Source organism: Saccostrea cucullata, unplaced genomic scaffold, assembly GCF_032062105.1.
Source record: "Saccostrea cucullata isolate Sc308-1 unplaced genomic scaffold, CSIRO_AGI_Scuc_v1 ctg141, whole genome shotgun sequence".
Classification (NCBI taxonomy): Eukaryota; Metazoa; Mollusca; class Bivalvia; order Ostreida; family Ostreidae; genus Saccostrea; species Saccostrea cuccullata.
In genome coordinates this window covers 475705-498640 of record NW_026940735.1, presented here as the reverse complement: position 1 = coordinate 498640, position 22936 = coordinate 475705, and the positions used below count along the sequence as shown (strand labels likewise).

At 33.3% G+C, this 22936-nt stretch overlaps 1 protein-coding gene across 1 annotated transcript; it reads right to left on the bottom strand.

The window, feature by feature from the left end:
- Positions 1 to 1108: 1108 nt before the first annotated feature.
- On the bottom strand, positions 1109 to 22562 carry LOC134256063 (uncharacterized). The gene is made up of 4 exons (XM_062738656.1): positions 22218 to 22562; positions 20416 to 20631; positions 3011 to 3142; positions 1109 to 1645 (listed from the first exon to the last, which is right to left on the bottom strand). Exons 1-4 carry the CDS (start codon positions 22534 to 22536, stop codon positions 1131 to 1133), a joined length of 1182 nt encoding a protein of 393 aa, XP_062594640.1. The 5' UTR covers positions 22537 to 22562; the 3' UTR covers positions 1109 to 1130.
- Positions 22563 to 22936: the final 374 nt, after the last annotated feature.

Here is a 22936-nt window from a genome sequence, read left to right as displayed (position 1 = left end):
TGTTCAAAGGAACGTCTACACCCTCTTCTAAGGGAAGATAAAGAAAAAGTTATTTAAGATTTGCATCATGTATTAAATCTTTTCAATGCTAAATTGTTTTAAATTTTTTTTAGCACTTCTGAGCCAATGGCTTAAAGAGCTAATTCTCTGGCCATTTGTGTTGTGTGCTTAATCTTTTTAGAATATAGGACTGGTCTTATCTTAAGAACCCCTCCACAAATTATTGTCAATTTTTTCACAGAGCATCCTTGGCCCAAGGGCTCTCATTGGTCTAAAACAAAGGATATGACCATGAAACTAAGGGAGATAATTAGGAAAATAACAGGCCCAGGGGCCACATTGCTCACCTGAGCTCTGGCTATGTAAAACAGAAGCAAATATCAATTCAGTATAGAAAAAATTCAATATTAAAGTGGGTTCAAGTGGGATCATGATTTGAACAAATTTGAATCTACACCACATGAGGATGCCAACTATGACCAATCATGGCTTTGCTGTTCTTGAGAAGAAGAATTTTAAAGATTTCCTTATGTATTCCTATGTTAAACTTTGATCCCCAATTGTGGCCCCATCCTACCCCATGGTCATGATTTGAACAAACTTGAATCTACACTACCAGATGATGCTCCCACATGAGTTTCATTTTTCATGGCCCAGTGGTTCTTGAGAAGAAGATTTTTAAAGATTTTTCCCTATGTATTCCTATTTAAACTTTGACCCCCCATCATGGCCCCACCCTACCCCTGGAGTCATGATTTGAACAAACTTGAATCTAAACTACCTGAGGATGCTTCCACATGAGTTTCATCTTTCCAGACCCAGTGGTTCTTGAGAAGAAGATTTTTAAAACATGTCATTACTTTTCACTAATTCATAATTATCTCCCCTTGGAAGAGAGCATGGCTCTTCATTTGAAAAAATTTGAATCCCCTTCACCCAAGGATACTTTGTGGCAAGTTTGGTTGAAATTGGCCCAGTGGTTCATGAGAAAAAGATGAAAATGTGAAAAGTTTACGACAATGACAACAACAACAGACAACAGACAAATTTTGAACTGAAAAGCTCACTTGAGCCTTTGGCTTTATGTCAAAATAAACTCTGACAAACCTTCATTTTGTAAAATTTTTATTTTAAAAGTCATCAGACTCAAATTCAAGTGTTAAACCACACTGAATTAACTCACTTATTGGCCATTTTTCTACAGAAGGGAAACCAGAAACACAGCTCTTCAAGGATTTTGAATAGATATCCCACTTACTTGCAACAAGTTTTCTAAAATTTGATTTACATCTTTCAAGTACATAAGGTTTTGCCTTATTTAATCCAGTACAAAATATTCTGTAATGTAAAACCATCCACAGAATAATAACAGTCTCATCAATAAGAGTTCTGTCTTCTGGGTGGTCTAAATTGAATAAAAGAATTTGATTGCTGCAAAGTAAAACATCATTATCTGAATCATACATTATAATTTCAACCTTTTCCGGGGAAATAACAATATTTGGTATCATGTGGTGTAAAAACTCAGGGTGTTTTTGCTTTTGAACTAGGGAAAACACAATAGTTTGTGCTATTGCTTGTGACACTGAATGCTGCTTGACCTCTGTTATAGTTTTTTCACCTGGAGAATCATCATTCTGTGTTTCTGAAATACAAAAAGCAAATCTTAATTGATGAATGTATCTTATTGTAATACAAGAAGCCCAAGGGCCTTAACAGTCACATGAGTATAATACAACACTGTAAAGGATCCATAGATTAAAGTATAAAATAAATAAACTGATAGAAGAAAATCAATTGCTAAAAAATAAGAGAAATGATCCTAAGGAATCAATAAAATAGTCTACCTTAGTAACAAATCTTTAAGTATACTAATTTACTTGCCTATACCTGCCAGTGATAATACACTCCCATTTGTCACTATCACTATTTAGACCAAACAAAATAATAGTTCTTGAGCACATACACTTATCTCAAACCTTCATGATTCTTTTATTCAACTGACTTATTAATTATTACATTATTAACAGTGATTAATTATCATAGGCGAATAGCAAAGGGTAAAAGCTTCTCTCAGTACATTACAAAAATTCTCTACAAGACCAAGAGAACCCTGCTCAGAAACAGAACACTTGATCCAGTGACCTGACTTATCATGGCTTTGTTGTTCTTGAAAAGATTTTTAAAGTCCTTTCCTATATATTCCTATGTAAAACTTTGACTCCCCCCCCCCCATTGTGGCTGCACCCTACCTCCTGGGTTCAGGATTTTAACAAATTTGAATCTACACTACCATGCTTCTGTATCAATATGACTAATCATAGCTTTTTTGTTTTTGAAAAGATTTTTAAATGTTTTTACCTATATATTCCTATGTAAAACTTTGATCTGTCATTGTGGCCCCACCCTTCCCCAGGGGTCATGACTTGAGCAAATTTGAGTCTACACTATGTAGTGAAGGTTTCACATAACTTTCAACTTTTCTGGCACAATAGTTCTGGCAAGTTTTTGTCAAAATTTGGCTATTGGTTCTTGGGAAGCAATCAAAAGTGGGAAAGTTTACAAGTGATTTATAGAATGTCAACATCTGGTGAATGCAAACATCACCCAGACTTGACCTTAACTTCAATACAAGCATCATTTGCAAACAGAGGTGTTAACTAATCTTATTGTGACAGATAAAGACTATTTCTGCAGCATGCAGCATCTCGGTCTTTCAAAGGTATTGTGACAGTATTGGCTGTGTTATGTTGAGGACTTATTTCTAACCACACATTTCTACCAAATATTTTTTTTTCTTCTTCTAATTTGTAAATAAATCCTCTACACTGAAATATGAAAATTATTGAAAGTTTGAGCCAAATAAAAGGTCTGAGATAAAATAATACCGTTTTGTTTAGTTTTGTACTATCTAATTATACATGTACATGATTTGATTCTTGTCTATTTGTCATTGTAGATATGACAAAATATATTTTAAATGGAGTTAAATAAAATTTATAATCCTTACCATCTTGTTCATCAACTCTTCTTTTTTTGGAAATATTCTCCTCCATGTCCAACACAGTGCTTACTATAGCAGAGATTCCCAGATGTGAGGAGAAGACAATATCGATAAATCCATGCCAAACTTGCTCATGCCCTAAAATGTGATCACAATTACCACAGATATACACATTGTAAATAATAATGTCGTTTTACATAAGAAAAGAGGCCAAAGGACCTTAACAGTCACCAATGTATAATATTATACTTTCATGTAAATTAGTTGAATCTGATTGGTCGAGAAACATTTGTTAAAAAACACTATTACCCGCTGAATAATGAAGCCACGCCCTCCAGCATAGCAATAGTCAACAGTGCTCGATATTCCACAGAAATAGCGAATGCGCAGAATTTATGCACGCACGGTTCACTGTTATATGTATCTGTATAAAACATTCAGTATAATATGATAAATATTGCATGAAGTTGAGGGTAACACTGAAAATTTTCAACCCTCAAAAACCATTGTCAACCTCGGCTGTGCCTCAGTTGACAATGGTTTTCTTGTGGTGAAAATTTTCAATGTTACACTCAACTACATGCAATATTTATATAATACTATTTTGTAAAGAATCAATGAAAAAGTAAATAATTTTATAACTAGATACCAGAAGTTTCATTGAGACTGTAGCTCTCCTGGTATGTACGTATAACAAAGGAAGAGCAGCACTTGGATTTGCAACTTTGCAAAGGGAAGTAATAAATAGAATTATGTATCTTAGTGTAGACTACTTGAGTGCCAAGTTATATTGAAATCAAACCAAAATCGTAGGAGTAGTAGTGTTTTAAAGGGGGAGGAAATAAGCACCTCCTTCTAATTTACCTGGTCTTAGAACCTCTGTCAATCATCTGAAATTAAGCCTGGGATTGGACACTTTGATTTGATTGACATTTAGTTTGCTGCTGTTGTGTATACCTAATGTGTACCTTGTCTGGAGATCGTACCAACCATCGAATTAACTTTCAGGCTTTTGATGCCTACCGAACTGTATGCCAACGTGATAAAGAAGCAATCAAATCATTCTTTTCTTTTTAAAAAATATAATCAACCTATCAAATTATTAAATAAATGACAAGAAAATCATGGCTATATAATGCATATTATAAATTTAATTTTAAGAGGGATGATTTCATATCACGATTACAATCGATAATTTTAATTTCCGTGTCAAAACATGAATTAAAGTACATTTATTCCTCCATTAATTAATAAAAGAAACCGACCTGCGTTTGAAGCTAGTGTCATGGAATTAAATAAAATTATTTTTAAAACAAGTATGACAACATTGTAACATTGTTCATGAGTCAAGCGAATCTATATTTATAAGACACACTGTACGTGTCGCTTTTCTTCAAGACATGGTGACGAAGTTACGGTATGATAATAAGTTTTAGAAGAGAAATTGCTCGAAATATAACATCTTGATTTGTTTGAAATTATAAATGAATCCCGAAAGAAAGAAAAAAAAACGATGCAGCTGATTCTTTTCCCGTTTCATAGCTGTCGGGAAATCAACTGCGGTCCGAAGCCCTGGCCATTTTTACCGACCAGGCGTTTTGGAAAAATCAAGTAGGGTTTATTAAAAAGATATTTATTTAGACAATAATATTTCTACTTCAACATTTTATTCTCAAAACATCGTTTCTAAGTTTCATTGTTATTTACCGAGAGACTGTTTTATGATTCACTTTCTTCTTTCGTTTAGCGTGGACGACGTGTAATTTGAATTACTTCCCTTTTTGTCGCCAGATTACTACGACAGATTTTGGTGCTAAATGTATTTTCGTTATAACACTTCATTAAGAAACACACTGTATATAAAAAAATGTCGAATTATTAGAAATATCAATTATTTTAAAAGAAAGAAATTGAGAAGGATTCTGTCTGCAACAAATATTGCTTTATTTCGCATTTCAATTCATGAGCTAAACATAAAAATAAAACGGCCTCGGCTTACAAAGTCGTAGGAAACGCATACAGATAATACACTCGGGGGCTCGGGTAACATCCTGTGTATATAGGTAGTATACACAAGCCAGCGTCATTCCCTCGGGGCTTCTCAGCCGCTTCGATTAAGCTCCACCCCACACCAAACTTACCTGAGGAAAACCGTACGGTTGAAAACCTCGGCCTTTAAAGGAATTTTACAGAAATTTCTATTTTCAGTAACCATGGCAATATCGCTCATCGAAATCATAAAACGAAGCACTAATTTATGTTTCTTAGCCTACTTGTGTGCCAATTTATATTGAAATCAGACCAAAACTGTAGAAGTAGCATTTTAAAGGAATTTCACAGAAATTTATAATTTTAGTAATCATGGCAACAACGTTCATCGAAATCAAAAATCGATGCACTAAATTATGTATCTTAGTGTAGTATACTTGTGTGCCAGGTTATATTGATATCAAACCAAAATTGTATGAGGAGTAATGTTTAAAATGAATTTCATAGAAATTTCTATTTTTAGTAACCACGGCAACACTGTTCATCGGAATCATAAACTGATGCACTAAATTATAAATCTTAGTACATGTATAGTCTACTTGTGTGCCAAGATATATTGGAATCAGACGAAAACTGTAGGAGTTGTAGCGTTTTAAAGGAATTTCACAGAAATTTCTATTTTTAGTAACCATGGCAACACAATTCATCGAAATCCAAAACTGATGCACTAATTTATGTATCTTAGTGTAGTCTACTTGTATGCCAAGTTATATTGAAATCAGACTAAAACTGTAGGAGGAGTAGCATTTTGAAAAATTATTTACAGACAGACAGACAGACTAGGAGGAAACCTATAGTCTCCTCCAGTTTCACCGGTAGGGGACTAATAAATGGATTTTTAATGTTTTGAATGACTATTTCACGATTAACCCCAATTATTCCCTCATTGTCAGTTTGTCACCAATATGACAAACACTGGAGACTCCAAAGGATGCACCACATCTTATTTGTTTATCGGTTAATAGCACTTTTAAAATTATAATTGTCTTTTTATTCCTTGATTATCATCAATCATGCAGCTTGCATAAGGTCTTTTTATTACTTAAAATAATCTTGATTGTTTACTTTTTACGGTCAAAATTTTATTGAAGTCGCATATTGGAAATATATAACACGGTACTTCCTAATAAAAGTTACCAGAAATCCATCTGTCCTGACAACTGTAGGTGTAGAATTTACATTTTGTTAACAAAATTATTATTTCAAAAATCAGGTTAAACACTGAAATCTTGTTATTACTGGTACTAATATTTCAGAGCCTATAAGCTAATATTTGTTTATTAAGTCTTCCGTTCACAACGGAAGACTTATAGTGATTGTATTGTTTCTTTTTATTAAGGTCTTCCGTTTCAGACGGAAGACCTTAGAGTGATTCTACTGTTTCTTCTTTTTCTTTTTTTTATTATTATTATTATTTTCTTCCCTTTTTGTTTCGACGATTTCTCAGAGATGGCAGAACGGATTCACATGAAATTTTCAGAGATGATAGAGAGTAAAAATATCTTTCAAAAGCAGTTTTCAGTTTTTCAGAATTCACTTCCGGTCGTCAGATATGTCCGATTTCCGCTTTTTTCAAAAAAGTTTTGTCCGAGTCATATCTCAGAAACGGTAAGAGATTAAGACACCAATCTTATATGAGTAATAGATCTTGATAAGTAGGCAAAACCAATTGGGTTAAGATCGTCCGCCGTCACTTCCGGTCGTCACAGGAAGTGATCAAAGAAATCGAAAATTTGAACTTTTTCTTTTTTGAAACTCTTTTGCATCACATTATAGCATCTTATTTGTAGTTTCGAAATGTGTCAGTCCCACCGGAAACAAAAATGACAACTTCCGGTTATTAGAGAAAAACAGGATAATTTGAGTATTTTTCTTTCCCATAAATATATTTTATATATAAAGCATTTGTTATGATTTTTGGATATGTTATTCAGACTGCAACTGTCTACAGTAAAGTCAAATACCTTTGTAAAATTCACTTCCGGTCACGTGATTTCCTGTCCTCAAAATGAAAAGTTATCATAGCTAGATCTCGTAAACAGTAAGAGATTAAGACACCAAACTTGTTTGAGTGGTAAATCTTGATGAGTAGGCAAAACCAGTTGGGATAAGATTATCCGCCTTCACTTCCGGTCGTCACAGGAAGTGATCAAAGAAATAAAAAATTTCAACTTTTTCTTTTTAGCAACTTTTTGCATCACATTATAGCATGTTATTCGTAGTTGCGAAAGATGTAAGTCCCACCGGAAACAAAAACGACAACTTCCGGTTATAAGAAAAAAACTACATAATTTTAGTATTTTTCTTTCCCAAAAATATTTTTTTATAGATAAAGTATTTGTTGTGATTTTTGGATATGTTATTCAAACTGTAACTTTCTACAGTAAAGTCAAATATATACTTGAAAAATTCACTTCCGGTTGCGTGATTTCTTGTCCTCAAAATGAGAAGTTATCATAGCTTCATCTCGTAAACGGTAAGAGATTAAGACACCAATCATATAGGAGTGATAGATCTTGATGAGTAGGCAAATCCATTTGGGTTAATGTGGTCCGCCGTCACTTCCGGTTGTCACAGGAAGTGAACAAATAAATCAAAAATTTCAATTTTTATGGAATCTTTCTTAGTAATATGTTATAGCATCTTATTTGTAGTTTTGAAATATGTCAGTCCCACTGGAAACAAAAACGACAACTTCCAGTTATGAGAGAAAAACTGCATTAATCTAGTATCATACTATCCCATAAATATTTTTTATAAACAGAGCATTTGAAATTATTTTAGGACACATTATTCAGACTGCAATGTCTAGAGTAACCTCAAATATCTTTTCAAAAATTTACTTCCGGTCATGTGATTTCTTGTCTTCAAAATGAGAAGATAACATTACGAGATCTCTTAAACTGTAACAGATCAAGACACTAAACTTATATGAATAATAAACCATGGAGATTGGGTAACAGATATAGGGTAAAATGCATCCGCCGTTACTTCCGGTCGTCACAGAAAGTGAAAAGAATTGAAAATGATATTAAGACTATAATTGTCTAAAGTAACATCGAGAATCTTGGTAAGTTACACTTCCGGTCGTTTGTTTTCCTGAAATCATTTAAAATTTTACATGCCTTTTTTAACATAGATAAAAGCTCACTCATGTAGATAAATAGAGGAGAACGGAAGACCTTCTTTGTTGCTGTAGCAACAAGAGTTTCTAGTTATTATTATTATTATTATTATTATTCCTCCCAAATTTTGTGAGCGCGATTACTCAGAAATGGCTGGATAGATTTTCACAATTTTTTTCATGTTAGTAGGTTGATATATGAAGTTTATATAAAATTCCGTTTTTTGAAAAATTCACTTCCGGTCCGAAGCTATGGCCGATTTTCGAATTTTAAAATGGACTTTTGTCCGGCAGTTTTCTCGGAAACGGTTTGAGGAAAAGACATGAAATTTACAGGAGTATTAGATCATGATATTCTATTTGTTTTGAAGTTGTTTTCGTGTGTTTCCAGTACTTCCTGTCCGAACCGGAAGTGAATTTGTTTTTGGTCAATTTTTTATTTTTTTGTTTTTAGATATTTTTTCAAGATATTCTTATGTAAAACAGAAATTTTTCAAATACTAAATATATAATATATAATTTAGTTTTTAAACGAAATTTTCTCTATTTACGTAGTATGTATAAGGTGGGTAAAGAAAGATAACTCTGACCTGTGAATGAGAATAGAACTTTCGAGATAAAGGCGGAAATAGTATTGATTTTTGAACTTCTTTCAAAATGCTACTCCTTTCACAGTTTTGGTCCGATTTCAATATAACTTGGCACACAAGTAGACTACACTAAGATACATAATTCTTTGCATCGGTTTTTGATTTCGATGAACGGTGTTGCCATGGTTACTACAAATAGAAATTTCTGTGAAATTTTATTTTAAATACTACTCGTCCACCAGTTTTGTTCTGATTTCAATATAATGTGGCACACAAGTAGACTACACTAAGATACATAATTCTGTGCATCGGTTTTTGATTTTGATGAACGGTGTTGCCAAGGTTGCTAAAAATAGAAATTTCTGTGAAATTCTTTCAAATGCTACTCCTCCTTTAGTTTTGGTCCGATTTTAATATAACTTGGCACACAAGTAGACTACACTAAGATACATAATTCTGTGCATCAGTTTTTATTTTGTTGAGTGTCAAGGATCATTTTTTTTTATTGATTCCTCTTTTGAAGTCACAAGTCACAACTGCTACTTTTCTCTTCCTTTGTTTTTAGTATAAACCAGTAGAGCTACAGTCTCGACAGAGACTTCTGGTTTCTTTCAGAGTACATATGATATCTATGTTTTTTGCAGAGAAAAAAGCAAATTCTTAAAGATTTAGAAGAACGGAAGACTTATTTGTTGCCATGGCAACAAGATTCTAGTTTATAACTATGTTTGTAGGATGTTGTGTTAGGAGGGGGGGGGCCCACAGAACACTTGTATACTGCAAACAGTCTAATTTTTCATCGTCTTGACAAATTTACCATGGTGCATGACTGTTACACATCTTCTCATTTATAAGTTCTGTTCAATGAAATAAGTTACTAGGCAATTCTAAGCCTATTCTATTTTCAGTAACCATGGCAATATCGCTCATCGAAATCAAAAAGCGATGCACTAATTTATGTTTCTTAGCCTACTTGTGTGCCAATTTATATTGAAATCAGACCAAAACTGTAGAAGTAGCATTTTAAAGGAATTTCACAGAAATTTATAATTTTAGTAATCATGGCAACAACGTTCATCGAAATCAAAAATCGATGCACTAAATTATGTATCTTAGTGTAGTATACTTGTGTGCCAGGTTATATTGATATCAAACCAAAATTGTATGAGGAGTAATGTTTAAAATGAATTTCATAGAAATTTCTATTTTTAGTAACCACGGCAACACTGTTCATCGGAATCATAAACTGATGCACTAAATTATAAATCTTAGTACATGTATAGTCTACTTGTGTGCCAAGATATATTGGAATCAGACGAAAACTGTAGGAGTTGTAGCGTTTTAAAGGAATTTCACAGAAATTTCTATTTTTAGTAACCATGGCAACACAATTCATCGAAATCCAAAACTGATGCACTAATTTATGTATCTTAGTGTAGTCTACTTGTATGCCAAGTTATATTGAAATCAGACTAAAACTGTAGGAGGAGTAGCATTTTGAAAAATTATTTAAGGACAGACAGACAGACTAGGAGGAAACCTATAGTCTCCTCCAGTTTCACCGGTAGGGGACTAATAAATGGATTTTTAATGTTTTGAATGACTATTTCACGATTAACCCCAATTATTCCCTCAATTGTCAGTTTGTCACCAATATGACAAACACTGGAGACTCCAAAGGATGCACCACATCTTATTTGTTTATCGGTTAATAGCACTTTTAAAATTATAATTGTCTTTTTATTCCTTGATTATCATCAATCATGCAGCTTGCATAAGGTCTTTTTATTTCTTAAAATAATCTTGATTGTTTACTTTTTACGGTCAAAATTTTATTGAAGTCGCATATTGGAAATATATAACACGGTACTTCCTAATAAAAGTTACCAGAAATCCATCTGTCCTGACAACTGTAGGTGTAGAATTTACATTTTGTTAACAAAATTATTATTTCAAAAATCAGGTTAAACACTGAAATCTTGTTATTACTGGTACTAATATTTCAGAGCCTATAAGCTAATATTTGTTTATTAAGTCTTCCGTTCACAACGGAAGACTTATAGTGATTGTATTGTTTCTTTTTATTATTATTATTATTAAGTCTTCCGTCCACAACGGAAGACTTATAGTGTTTGTATTGTTTCTTTTTATTATTATTATTATTATTAAGGTCTTCCGACTTCCTTCGGAAGACCTTATTGTTATTCGTCTGTTTTTTATTATTATTATTATTATTATTATTATTCTTTTTTTCATAGTTAGAGCGATATCTCAGCTGTGCGTGGATGGATTTAAAAGATTTTCACAGGGATGATCCATCATGAGAATATCTCCAGACGTGTTTTTTATTTTTTCAAAATTCACTTTCGTTCGCGATTTTTGGGGATTTTTGTTTTTTTTAAAAGGCATTTTGTCCAGCATTTTTCTCGAGAACGGCTTAAGATATGAAAGTGAAACTCACTGAGGTGATAGAACATCGAACTCCATTATGGGGAACGACCTTTATTTTTCGTCGTCGGCACTTCCGGTCGCAAACGGAAGTGAATTCAAAAAGTCTCATTTTTCAACTTTTTTGTTTTTCAATATTTTTCTTTTTGATTTACAGGGTTTATAGTGTGTCTTATGAGAATTCTAAATATGTATTTAGAATCTTGATGCGTGCATTTATTGAAAAGATATGATCGAACCAAACTTTGTCCCACTGTCCTTAGTTCGAATCCCGCCGTGGGCGTTCCCAAATTTTTTCTTTGTTTCTATCATTTTTCAATTGTAAATGACTTTTCTCACTTTTTATAACATGTATGAAATATTTTTCCGATTTTTGAAAGCTATATTTAAAGATATTTTGAGGTTTATCTGTAATAATCATGATATATGTTGAGAGACTGCTGTAAATGAACGTAAAGGGAAAAATACATTCTGAAACCTATTTCATGGGATGACGCAGCATAGATATCTAACGAAAAGTCGGTCGGAAGACCGCTTGTTGCTTTAGCAACAAGAACGCATCTAGTTATTATTATTATTCCCCCCAAATTTTGTGAGCGCGATTACTCAGAGATGGCTGGATAGATTTTCACAATTTTTCTCATGTAAGTAGGTTGTTACATGAAGTTTATATAAAATTCCGTTTTTTGAAAAATTCACTTCCGGTCCGAAGTTATGGCCGATTTTTGAATTTTAAAATGGACTTTTGTCCGGCAGTTTTGTCGGAAACGGTTTGAGGTAAAGATATGAAATTTACAGGAGTATTGGATCATGATATTCTATTTGTTTTGAAGTTGTTTTCGTATGTTTCCAGTACTTCCTGTCCGAACCGGAAGTGAATTTGCTTTTGGTCAATTTTTGATTTTTTTGTTTTTAGATATTTTTTCAAGATATTCTTACGTAAAACAGACATTTTTCTATAAATACTAAATATATAATTTGTTTTTAAATCAGATTCCGCATTTCGTATATTTTCGGTACCGAAATTTTTTCTATTTACGTAGTATGTATAAGGTGGGCAAAGAAAGATAACTCTGACCTGTAAATGAGAATAGAACTTTCGAGATAAAGGCGGAAATAGTATTGATGACGTTAGAGACATATATACGCTCTCCAGATCAACATATTTACACATTCAATATTCTCTCTGTAGTCTGTATATTGAAAGTTTTTGTTTACAAATTTATATCTTAAAAAAAATATCCGTTCTGTGTCAACTAAGCACTTTGAAGAAAATAATATTGTACGCAGTATACATTACAGCGATGTATATACAAATTATTCTACAAAAAAACTAAACATATTATTTATTCAATCGGATTCTGCATTTTGGAGATTTAAGGTTCCGTCAATAAATTCATTTTCTCTATTTACGTAGTGACAATGAGCAAAGATAGATAACTCTGACTTGTAAGTGGGAATAGAACTTTCGAGATAAAGGCGGGGGTACATGTAGTATCCATGACGTCGCAGACGTCTACATCCACACTTTTCACATAAAAAAAATATTTAGACTTTGAGTTTCCATATCCACTTCTGCATGAAAGATTACGTTGGTTACTGCTTTCAGTATATGCATAGTTTAAAGTTGTCAGCATAGTGTAAATCTGTAATGTCTGTTATGATTATATTTTAAAAAATATTCTTAATTCATTCCGAAATTATCCCGGAATCCGAGTTTTATTTTCGATTCTAAAATATTATATGTACTCAAAAGGGAACTGAGAGATAGAAGAGTAATGTAATACCGTTGTAAAGCCTTTAGAAATAAATTGATATCTGCAACTTAAAAGAAAGAAAATCAATCTATAGATTGGATTTGGTTTTAACACGTATATTTCATTGATTAAAAGTCTTATAGTGTTATTTATTATACATGATCTATACTTTTATACACCTGAGAAGTTATTAAAGATGAGAAAAAGCGATTCTTGGATTTTTGTGAAATACAAGTACTCAAAGGGTTAACATTATGTGAAAGTTACGCGTTTCTGTGTGAAATAATGCTACGCTAAAAACATGATACAAAAACATTTGCAAAGGTCTGTTGATATGTTAGATAAAGTATACGAATGAACACAATTTTATGCAATGCTATATAATTATATGTATGTATATTCAACCTTAAGTATTTTCCTTTTAATTCATAAAACATAAAAATACCGAGTATGTAATTCTTTTGAAGCCCCCCCCCCCCTTCTTGATTTTATTCGGAGACATTATTGCAACTATAGGCCTTTGAATTATAAATTCGTTATACAATTAAATCTGGGACATTTGGTTATAATTACCATTAACATGTATACAGAATTAATATTCTATAATAGAAGATTTTTCATTACGAAAGATACTGAAATTTACATGTCTGAGAGAGAGAGAGAGAGAGAGAGAGAGAGAGAGAGAGAGAGAGAGAGAGAGAGAGAGAGATTCCCTTTTAATCCTGATTATCCTATCCATTTACATAGACAAAAAATCAGTTCTATATCAGTTGTTTCCATTCTTTATTAAATATTTTCTGATTTCATAGTCCGTCATAGTCACTCTCTGTATATTTTTTCTGCTTAAGAAGTGTTACACTAAGTGCACATGTATTGACCTGTCAATCAAAATCACCGGACGCTGTATGCATTGCAATAAAGTTGTTCGAAATGATTTTTATTAAGTATGATCTTTAAGAAAATCTGATGCAACAAATTTGAGAAATGAAAAATAAAATAAAAACATGGCTAGAGCATCATATATCTGTATTATGGACTTCAGTTGTGGGACGTGGAGACCGGTCCGTCAGATGAGATCGTTTAAATCGAGGTCCCGTGTGTCAGATGGTACTGACTCAAAAAGATTCCTCAATGCTCAATGGCGATTAGAGCCAAATTATAGGACAACATTTTGCAGTCTCCACCGGCGAGTGGAGGCTTCTCCATGTGAAAAATTCTCGAGAGGGACATTAAACAACATATAATCAATTAATCGATTGCTGAATAATTCCTGTAGTTGAATAATCTTTCTGCTGACAAATCTCGATAGTATTACTGTAAAAAAATCAACGACTTTACGTTTAATGTGGTACTAACTTAGTTCATGACATTTTTATAACACCATCACAATTGTGCCAGAACATAAACACAGTGAAGTTTATGAGAGTACGGTGTTCGTTCGTCCGTTGGTTTGTCTATGATACACGTGTAGCTCTTATGAGTGCCAAAATGCAGAAGAACAAGTTTGGTCATGAAAATCAGAGTACCTTAAGTACTGAAAGACCTTTTTGCAGTTTTTTTTTCTTTCTTTCAGAGTACATATGATATCTATGTTTTTTGCAGAGAAAAAAGCAAATTCTTACAGATTTAGAAGAACGGAAGACTTATTTGTTGCCACAGCAACAAGATTCTAGTTATTATTATTATTATTATTCCTCCCAAATTTTGTGAGCGCGATTACTCAGAAATGGCTGGATAGATTTTCACAATTTTTCTCATGTTAGTAGGTTGATATATGAAGTTTATATAAAATTCCGTTTTTTGAAAAATTCACTTCCGGTCCGAAGCTATGGCCGATTTTCGAATTTTAAAATGGACTTTTGTCCGGCAGTTTTCTCGGAAACGGTTTGAGGAAAAGACATGAAATTTACAGGAGTATTAGATCATGATATTCTATTTGTTTTGAAGTTGTTTTCGTGTGTTTCCAGTACTTCCTGTCCGAACCGGAAGTGAATTTGTTTTTGGTCAATTTTTTATTTTTTTGTTTTTAGATATTTTTTCAAGATATTCTTATGTAAAACAGAAATTTTTCTACAAATACTAAATATATAATTTGTTTTTAAATCAGATTCCGCATTTAGTATATTTTCGACACCGAAATTTTCTCTATTTACGTAGTATGTATAAGGTGGGTAAAGAAAGATAACTCTGACCTGTGAATGAGAATAGAACTTTCGAGATAAAGGCGGAAATAGTATTGATGACGTTAGAGACATATATACGCTTTCCAGATCAACATATCTACACATTCAATATTCTCTCTTTTGCATGTTACTTAATTCACTATATGCATATTAGTTTAAATTTGGCTGTGTAGTGTTAGTCTGTATGTTGAAAGTTTTTGATTTACAAATTTATATCTAAAAAAAAATATCCGTTCTGTGTCAACTAAGCACTTTGAAGAAAATAATATTGTACGCAGTATACATTACAGCGATGTATATACAAATTATTCTACAAAAATACTAAACATATTATTTATTCAATCGGATTCTGCATTTTGGAGATTTAAGGTTCCGTCAATAAATTCATTTTCTCTATTTACGTAGTAACAATGAGCAAAGATAGATAACTCTGACTTGTAAGTGGGAATAGAACTTTCGAGATAAAGGCGGAGGTAGTATCCATGACGTCGCAGACGTCTATATCCACACTTTTCACATAAAAAAAATAATTAGACTTTGAGTTTCCATATCCACTTCTGCATGAAAGATTACATTGGTTACTGCTTTCAGTATATGCATAGTTTAATTAAAGTTGGCGTAGTGTAAATCTGTAATGTCTGTTATGATTATATTAAAAAAAAATATTCTTAATTCATTCTCTAATTTGAATGCAAAATTATCCCGGAATCCGAGTTTTATTTTCGATTCTAAAATATTATATGTACTTAAAAGGGAACTGAGAGATAGAAGAGTAGGTGTAAAGCCTTTAGAAATAAATTGATATCTGCAACTTATAAGAAAGAAAATCAATCTATAGATTGAATTTGGTTTTAACACGGATATTTCATTGATTAAAAGTCTTATAGTGTTATTTATTATACATGATCTATACTTTTATATACCCGAGAAGTTATTAAAGATGAGAAAAAGCGATTCTTGGATTTTTGTGAAATACTAGTACTCTAAGTGAAAGTCACGCGTTTCTGTGTGAAATAATGCTACGCTAAAAACATGATACAAAAACATCTGCAAAGGTCTGTTGATATGTTAGATAAAGTATACGAATGAACACAATTTTATGCAACGCTACATAATTATATGTATGTACATGCAACCTTAAGTATGTTCCTTTTAATTCATAAAACATAAAACATATTCTTTTTAAGCCCCCCCCCCCCCCCCCCGTCTTGATTTTATTCGGAGACATTATTGCAACTATAGGCCTCTGAATTATAAATTCGTTATACAATTAAATCTGGAACATTTGGTTATATTTACCATTAACATGTATACAGAATTCATATTCTATAATAGTAGATTTTTCATTACGCAAGATACTGAAATTTACATGTCTGAGAGAGAGAGAGAGAGAGAGAGAGAGAGAGAGAGAGAGAGAGAGAGATTCCCTTTTAATCCTGATTATCCTATCCATTTACATAGACAAAAAATCAGTTCTTTATCAATTGTACCCATTCTTTATTAAATATTTCCTGATTTCATAGTCCGTCATAGTCACTCTCTGTATATTTTTTCTGCTTAAGAAGTATTACACTAAGTGCACATGTATTGACCTGTCAATCAAAATCACCGGACGCTGTATGCATTGCAATAAAGTTGTTCGAAATGATTTTTATTACGTATGATCTTTAAGAAAATCTGATGCAACAAATTTGAAAAATGAAAAATAAAATAAAAACATGGCTAGAGCATCATATATCTGTATTATGGACTTCAGTTGTGGGACGTGGAGACCGGTCCGTCAGATGAGATCGTTTAAATCGAGGTCCCCTGTGTCAGATGGTACCAGTCTGACTCAAAAAGATTCCTCACTGCTCAATGGCGATTAGAGCCAAATTATAGGACAACATTTTGCAGTCTCCAACGGCGAGTGGAGGCTTCTCCATGTGAAAAATTCTCGAGAGGGACATTAAACAACATATAATCAATCAATCGATTGCTGAATAATTCCTGTAGTTGAATAATCTTTCTGCTGACAAATCTTGATAGTATTACTGTAAAAATCAACGACTTTACGTTTAATGTGGTACTAATTTAGTTCATGACATTTTTATAACACCATCACAATTGTGCCAGAACATAAACACAGTGAAGTTTATAACAGTATGGTGTTCGTTCGTCCGTTGGTTTGTCTATGATACACGTGTAGCTCTTATGAGTGCCAAAATGCATAAGAACAAGATTGGTCATGAAAATCAAAGTACCTTAAATACTGAAAGACCTTTTTGCAGTTTTTAGCTCTACTGGTCAGAGACCAGAAGAGCTTATGCGATAGTAATGCGTCCGGCGTCCGTCCGTCTGTCCGTCTGTCCGTCTGTAAACATTTTTTCACAATGCTACTCCTCCTACAGTTTTGATCTGATTTCAATATAACTTGGCACACAAGTAGACTAAACTAGGATACATAATTCTGTGTATCGGTTTTTGATTTCGACGAACGGTGTTGGCGTTGTTACTAAAAATAGAAATTTCTGTGAAATTCTTTCAAAATGCTACTCCTCTTACAAATTTGGTCTGATTTCAATATTACTTGGCACACAAGTAGACTACACTAAGATACATAATTCTGTATATCGGTTTTTGATTTCGACGAACGGTGTTGGCGTTGTTACTAAAAATAGAAATTTCTGTGAAATTCTTTCAAAATGCTACTCCTCCTACAGTTTTGGTCTGATTTCAATATAACTTTGCATATAAGTAGACTACACTAAGATACATATTTCTGAGTATCGGTTTTTGATTTCGACGAACAGTGTTGGCGTTGTTACTAAAAATAGAAATTTCTGTGAAATTCTTTCAAAATGCTACTCCTCCTACAAATTTGGTCTGATTTCAATATTACTTGGCACACAAGTAGACTACACTAAGATACCTAATTCTGTGTATCTGTTTTTGATTTCGATGAACAGTGTTGGCGTTGTTACTAAAAATAGAAATTTCTTTGAAATTCTTTCAAAATGTTACTCCTCCTACAGTTTTGGTCTGATTTCAATATAACTTGGCACACAAGTAGACTACACTAAGATACATAATTCTGTATATCGGTTTTTGATTTCGACGAACGGTGTTGGCGTTGTTACTAAAATTAGAAATTTCTGTGAAATTCTTTCAAAATGCTACTCCTCCTACAGTTTTGGTCTGATTTCAATATAACTTTGCATATAAGTAGACTACACTAAGATACATATTTCTGTATATCGGTTTTTGATTTGGACAGTGTTGGCGTTGTTACTAAAAATAGAAATTTCTGTGAAATTCTTTCAAAATGCTACTCCTCTTACAAATTTGGTCTGATTTCAATATTACTTGGCACACAAGTAGACTACACTAAGATACATAATTCTGTGTATCAGTTTTTGATTTTGACGAACGGTGTTGGCGTTGTTACTAAAATTAGAAATTTCTGTGAAATTCTTTCAAAATGCTACTCCTCCTACAGTTTTGGTCTGATTTCAATATAACTTTGCATATAAGTAGACTACACTAAGATACATATTTCTGTATATCGGTTTTTGATTTGGACAGTGTTGGCGTTGTTACTAAAAATAGAAATTTCTGTGAAATTCTTTCAAAATGCTACTTCAAATTCAGTTTTAATCTAATTATAATATAATGTGGCATGCAAGTAAACAACACTAAGAACATAAAGAGACTTATTCAAGGATCATTATTCTCTTTTTTGCTAGTGTAAAGTTTCAATTCCCAACTGCTTAAGTACTTTCCTCTTCCTTTGCTATAAGTACAAACCAGTAGAGCTTCAGTCTCGACAGAGACTTCTGGTTTTTTAGCTCTACTGGTCAGAGACCAGAAGAGCTTATGCGATAGTAATGCGTCCGTCGTCCGTCCGTCTAGCTGTCTGTCCGTCTGTCTGTCTGTAAACAATTTTTCAAAATGCTACTCCTATTAGAGTTTTGGTCCAATTTCAATATAACTTGGCACACAAGTAGACTACACTAAGATACATAATTCCGTGCATCGGTTTTTGATTTCGATGAACGGTGTTGCCATGGTTACTAAAAATAGAAATTTCTGTGAACTTCTTTGAAAATGCTACTCCTCTTACAATTTTGGTCCGATTTCAATATAACTTGGCACACAAGTAGACTACACTAAGATACATAATTCTGTGCATCGGTTTTGATTTCCTTGAATGGAGTTCCCATGGTTACTATAAATAGAAATTTCTGTGAATTTCTTTCAAAATGCTACTCCTCTTACAGTTTTGTTCTGATTTCAATATAACTTGGCACACAAGTAGGCTACACTAAGATACATAATTCTATGCATCGGTTTTTGATTTCGATGAACTGTGTTGCCATGGTTACTAAAAATAGAAATTTCTGTGAACTTCTTTCAAAATGCTACTCCTTTCACAGTTTTAGTCCGATTTCAATATGACTTAGCACACAAGTAGACTACACTAAGATACATAATTCTTTGCATCGGTTTTTGATTTCGATGAACGGTGTTGCCATGGTTACTACAAATAGAAATTTCTGTGAAATTTTATTTTAAATACTACTCGTCCACCAGTTTTGTTCTGATTTCAATATAATGTGGCACACAAGTAGACTACACTAAGATACATAATTCTGTGCATCGGTTTTTGATTTTGATGAACGGTGTTGCCATGGTTGCTAAAAATAGAAATTTCTGTGAAATTCTTTCAAATGCTACTCCTCCTTTAGTTTTGGTCCGATTTTAATATAACTTGGCACACAAGTAGACTACACTAAGATACATAATTCTGTGCATCAGTTTTTATTTTGTTGAGTGTCAAGGATCATTTTTTTTTATTGATTCCTCTTTTGAAGTCACAAGTCACAACTGCTACTTTTCTCTTCCTTTGTTTTTAGTATAAACCAGTAGAGCTACAGTCTCGACAGAGACTTCTGGTTTCTTTCAGAGTACATATGATATCTATGTTTTTTGCAGAGAAAAAAGCAAATTCTTAAAGATTTAGAAGAACGGAAGACTTATTTGTTGCCATGGCAACAAGATTCTAGTTTATAACTATGTTTGTAGGATGTTGTGTTAGGAGGGGGGGCCCACAGAACACTTGTATACTGCAAACAGTCTAATTTTTCATCGTCTTGACAAATTTACCATGGTGCATGACTGTTACACATCTTCTCATTTATAAGTTCTGTTCAATGAAATAAGTTACTAGGCAATTCTAAGCCTACTTATAGGCATATCTTCATAACTGTTTTTTTCATACCTATTCCTGTTCCACCAAATACAGGTGTCTTTTTACATCCACACCTGCAATTCTTCCTTTCCCTTGCTTTATTATCAATTTTGTAGGACTCCCCAGGAGCTAACTTTCCTAGCAAGTGCTCTGCAAGTGTAATGCTTATATCTGTCTCTGTAACTGCCATTTCTTCACTCTTTTGTCTGATGTCAAAGACTTTTTTCAGACAGGTTTCATTACACTCTACAAATAAACATAGGTAATCAAAGATTACGAAGCTCACCTCGACGAATGTTATACATAAGTAATGCAAATTTCACATATTTTTTTCCCTGTTTAGTGTACGTCCAAAGATCAATATCCATGCAAGTTTGATTTAAGTGGGACTTATATAGTTACTTGGAAAAAGACCTGCTCAAAAACTTTTTAACCTGTTTTCTACTCAAGATAATTTTGGTCAGTTCCAAAAATTCAAAGCAAGTCTGGAAGTTTTCATCCTTAGATGCACCATCTATATAAAGTTTAACATATCAGGCCATAATATTATATAGCTACTCCAAAAAATTATCTTGGTCACTCATCTGGAAAATGTAGGTCAGATTAAGAATCCAAAGCAAGTCTGGAAGTATCCATCCCTTGATACATCATCCATGCTAACTAAAATTCACTCATCATGTGGAAAATCTAAGTCAGATCCAGCATTCCAATCAAGTTTGGTGGTGTCCATCCCTGGATGCATCATCCATGAAAGTCTGGTCCAGGTAGGGCTTGTAGTTAGTTTGGAAAGGACCTGCTCCAAAATCTTTAACCTGGTCACTCATGTGGAAAATCTAGGTCAGATCCAGCATCCCAATCAAGTGTGGTAGTGTCCATCCCTGGATGCATCATTCGTGCAAGTTTGGTCCAGGTAGGGCTTATAGTTACAGAAACTGGGAATGGACCTGCTCCAAAATTTTAACCTGGTCACTCACCCAGAAAAATCTAAGTCAGATCCAGCATCCAAAGCAAGTCTGGTAGTGTCCATCCCCAGATGCATCATCCATGCTAGTTTAGCCCAGGTAGGGCTTATAGTTATAGTTACTTTGGAATAGACCTGCTCCTGAAACTTCAACCAGGACGCAGACGCCAGGGGTATAGATGGTTCTCCAGGTAATTTAAGCAAGAGTTATTCCCTATGGCCACCATCCCAGATCCCTTCATCATGTTCATTATTCAACCAAGTTCAATTTGTTACACTGGTAAAGTTAACACTATTTTTCTTGTGAAAATACGTTTTTTAAAGCCTCTATTAATTCACAATCTTGAGATTGTAAATATTTTCTAGCTAATATTTTTCCCCATATATTTCTGGCATGCGTATTTAAAATTGGCTGCTCAAAGTGGGAAATAAATTCACTGCTTTGCCCTACATGATGGTGGCTAAGGAGCATGAGGCAAAATATGTCAAAGGAGAACTATCTATCTGTCTATAGCATAAGCTATCTCGACTTTGTCGAGGTGAGCTAGTATAAAGTTATGGAATGGGTACGAGGGAAATAGCAAATTTATGGCTCCCCAAGGGAGGAAATAGTTACCTGCCGAGGGGAACCATAAATTTGCTATTTCCGGAGTTCCCATTCCATAACTGTTTTATTATACCGAAACAATCATAAGCGATTTAATTTTTTTTGCCAGATATTCCAACATTTAAAAAAAAAATCACTGTAGAGGCATAATTACAAATGCATGCGGTTTAACAGATTGTATGACAAGTAATGCATCATGTGTCCTAAAACAAATAAATTAAACTGTATACTATCCCCTGCCACCAAAGTAATTTCTTTCCTCACCTTTAGATTTGTAAAAGGCATTAAGGCGTAAAGCAGCATCTTTCATGTGACATTCCATGTTTTTAAAGTCATCGTTGCTTGCTTTTTCTAAATTTTGCAAGAAAGAAACTCCGTCTTTGAAGATTGACGTAAACGGGAAAAAACAGGGACGTCGTTTTATTTTGTCCCTTAACACTTCGTATCCACAAGAGACTTCTGAAAATGAAATACTTTCCGTACCATTGCAAGTTTCTAGTTTGACAATAGCAAACTGTAGCTTATTTAGTCCTAGGGCAGTTAGACCCTCAAATATCCGTTTGTCAAACTTTACCTCCATCATGGACTGGAATCAAGGAAAGAGATCCCGATCCCGATCTAATTTAATAAATACATATTGACTTATTTTTGCGTTTTATTTATCTATTTATTGAAAATATTCATGTAAACTTATAGCAAAATCATAATTTACAAGAGTCATTACTGTCGTGATTTAAGTTTTTAATTAGGTAACAGCCAAGTAGCATCGATTTTGAAAGTGGTTGAGGGGGGGGGGGGGGCAGCCAGAGAAAATTTTTTGCTGACTTATTGACTTACCTATGGAATGCTATATACGACAGCCAACTGCTGACTGCCAACTGTCAGCTGCTTACTGCTAACTGCCACACATATTTGAATAAATTTTATTTTTATATTGATATTCATGTGAATTTTCAAAGAAAAAAAGAAAAAGAAAAAAAGGC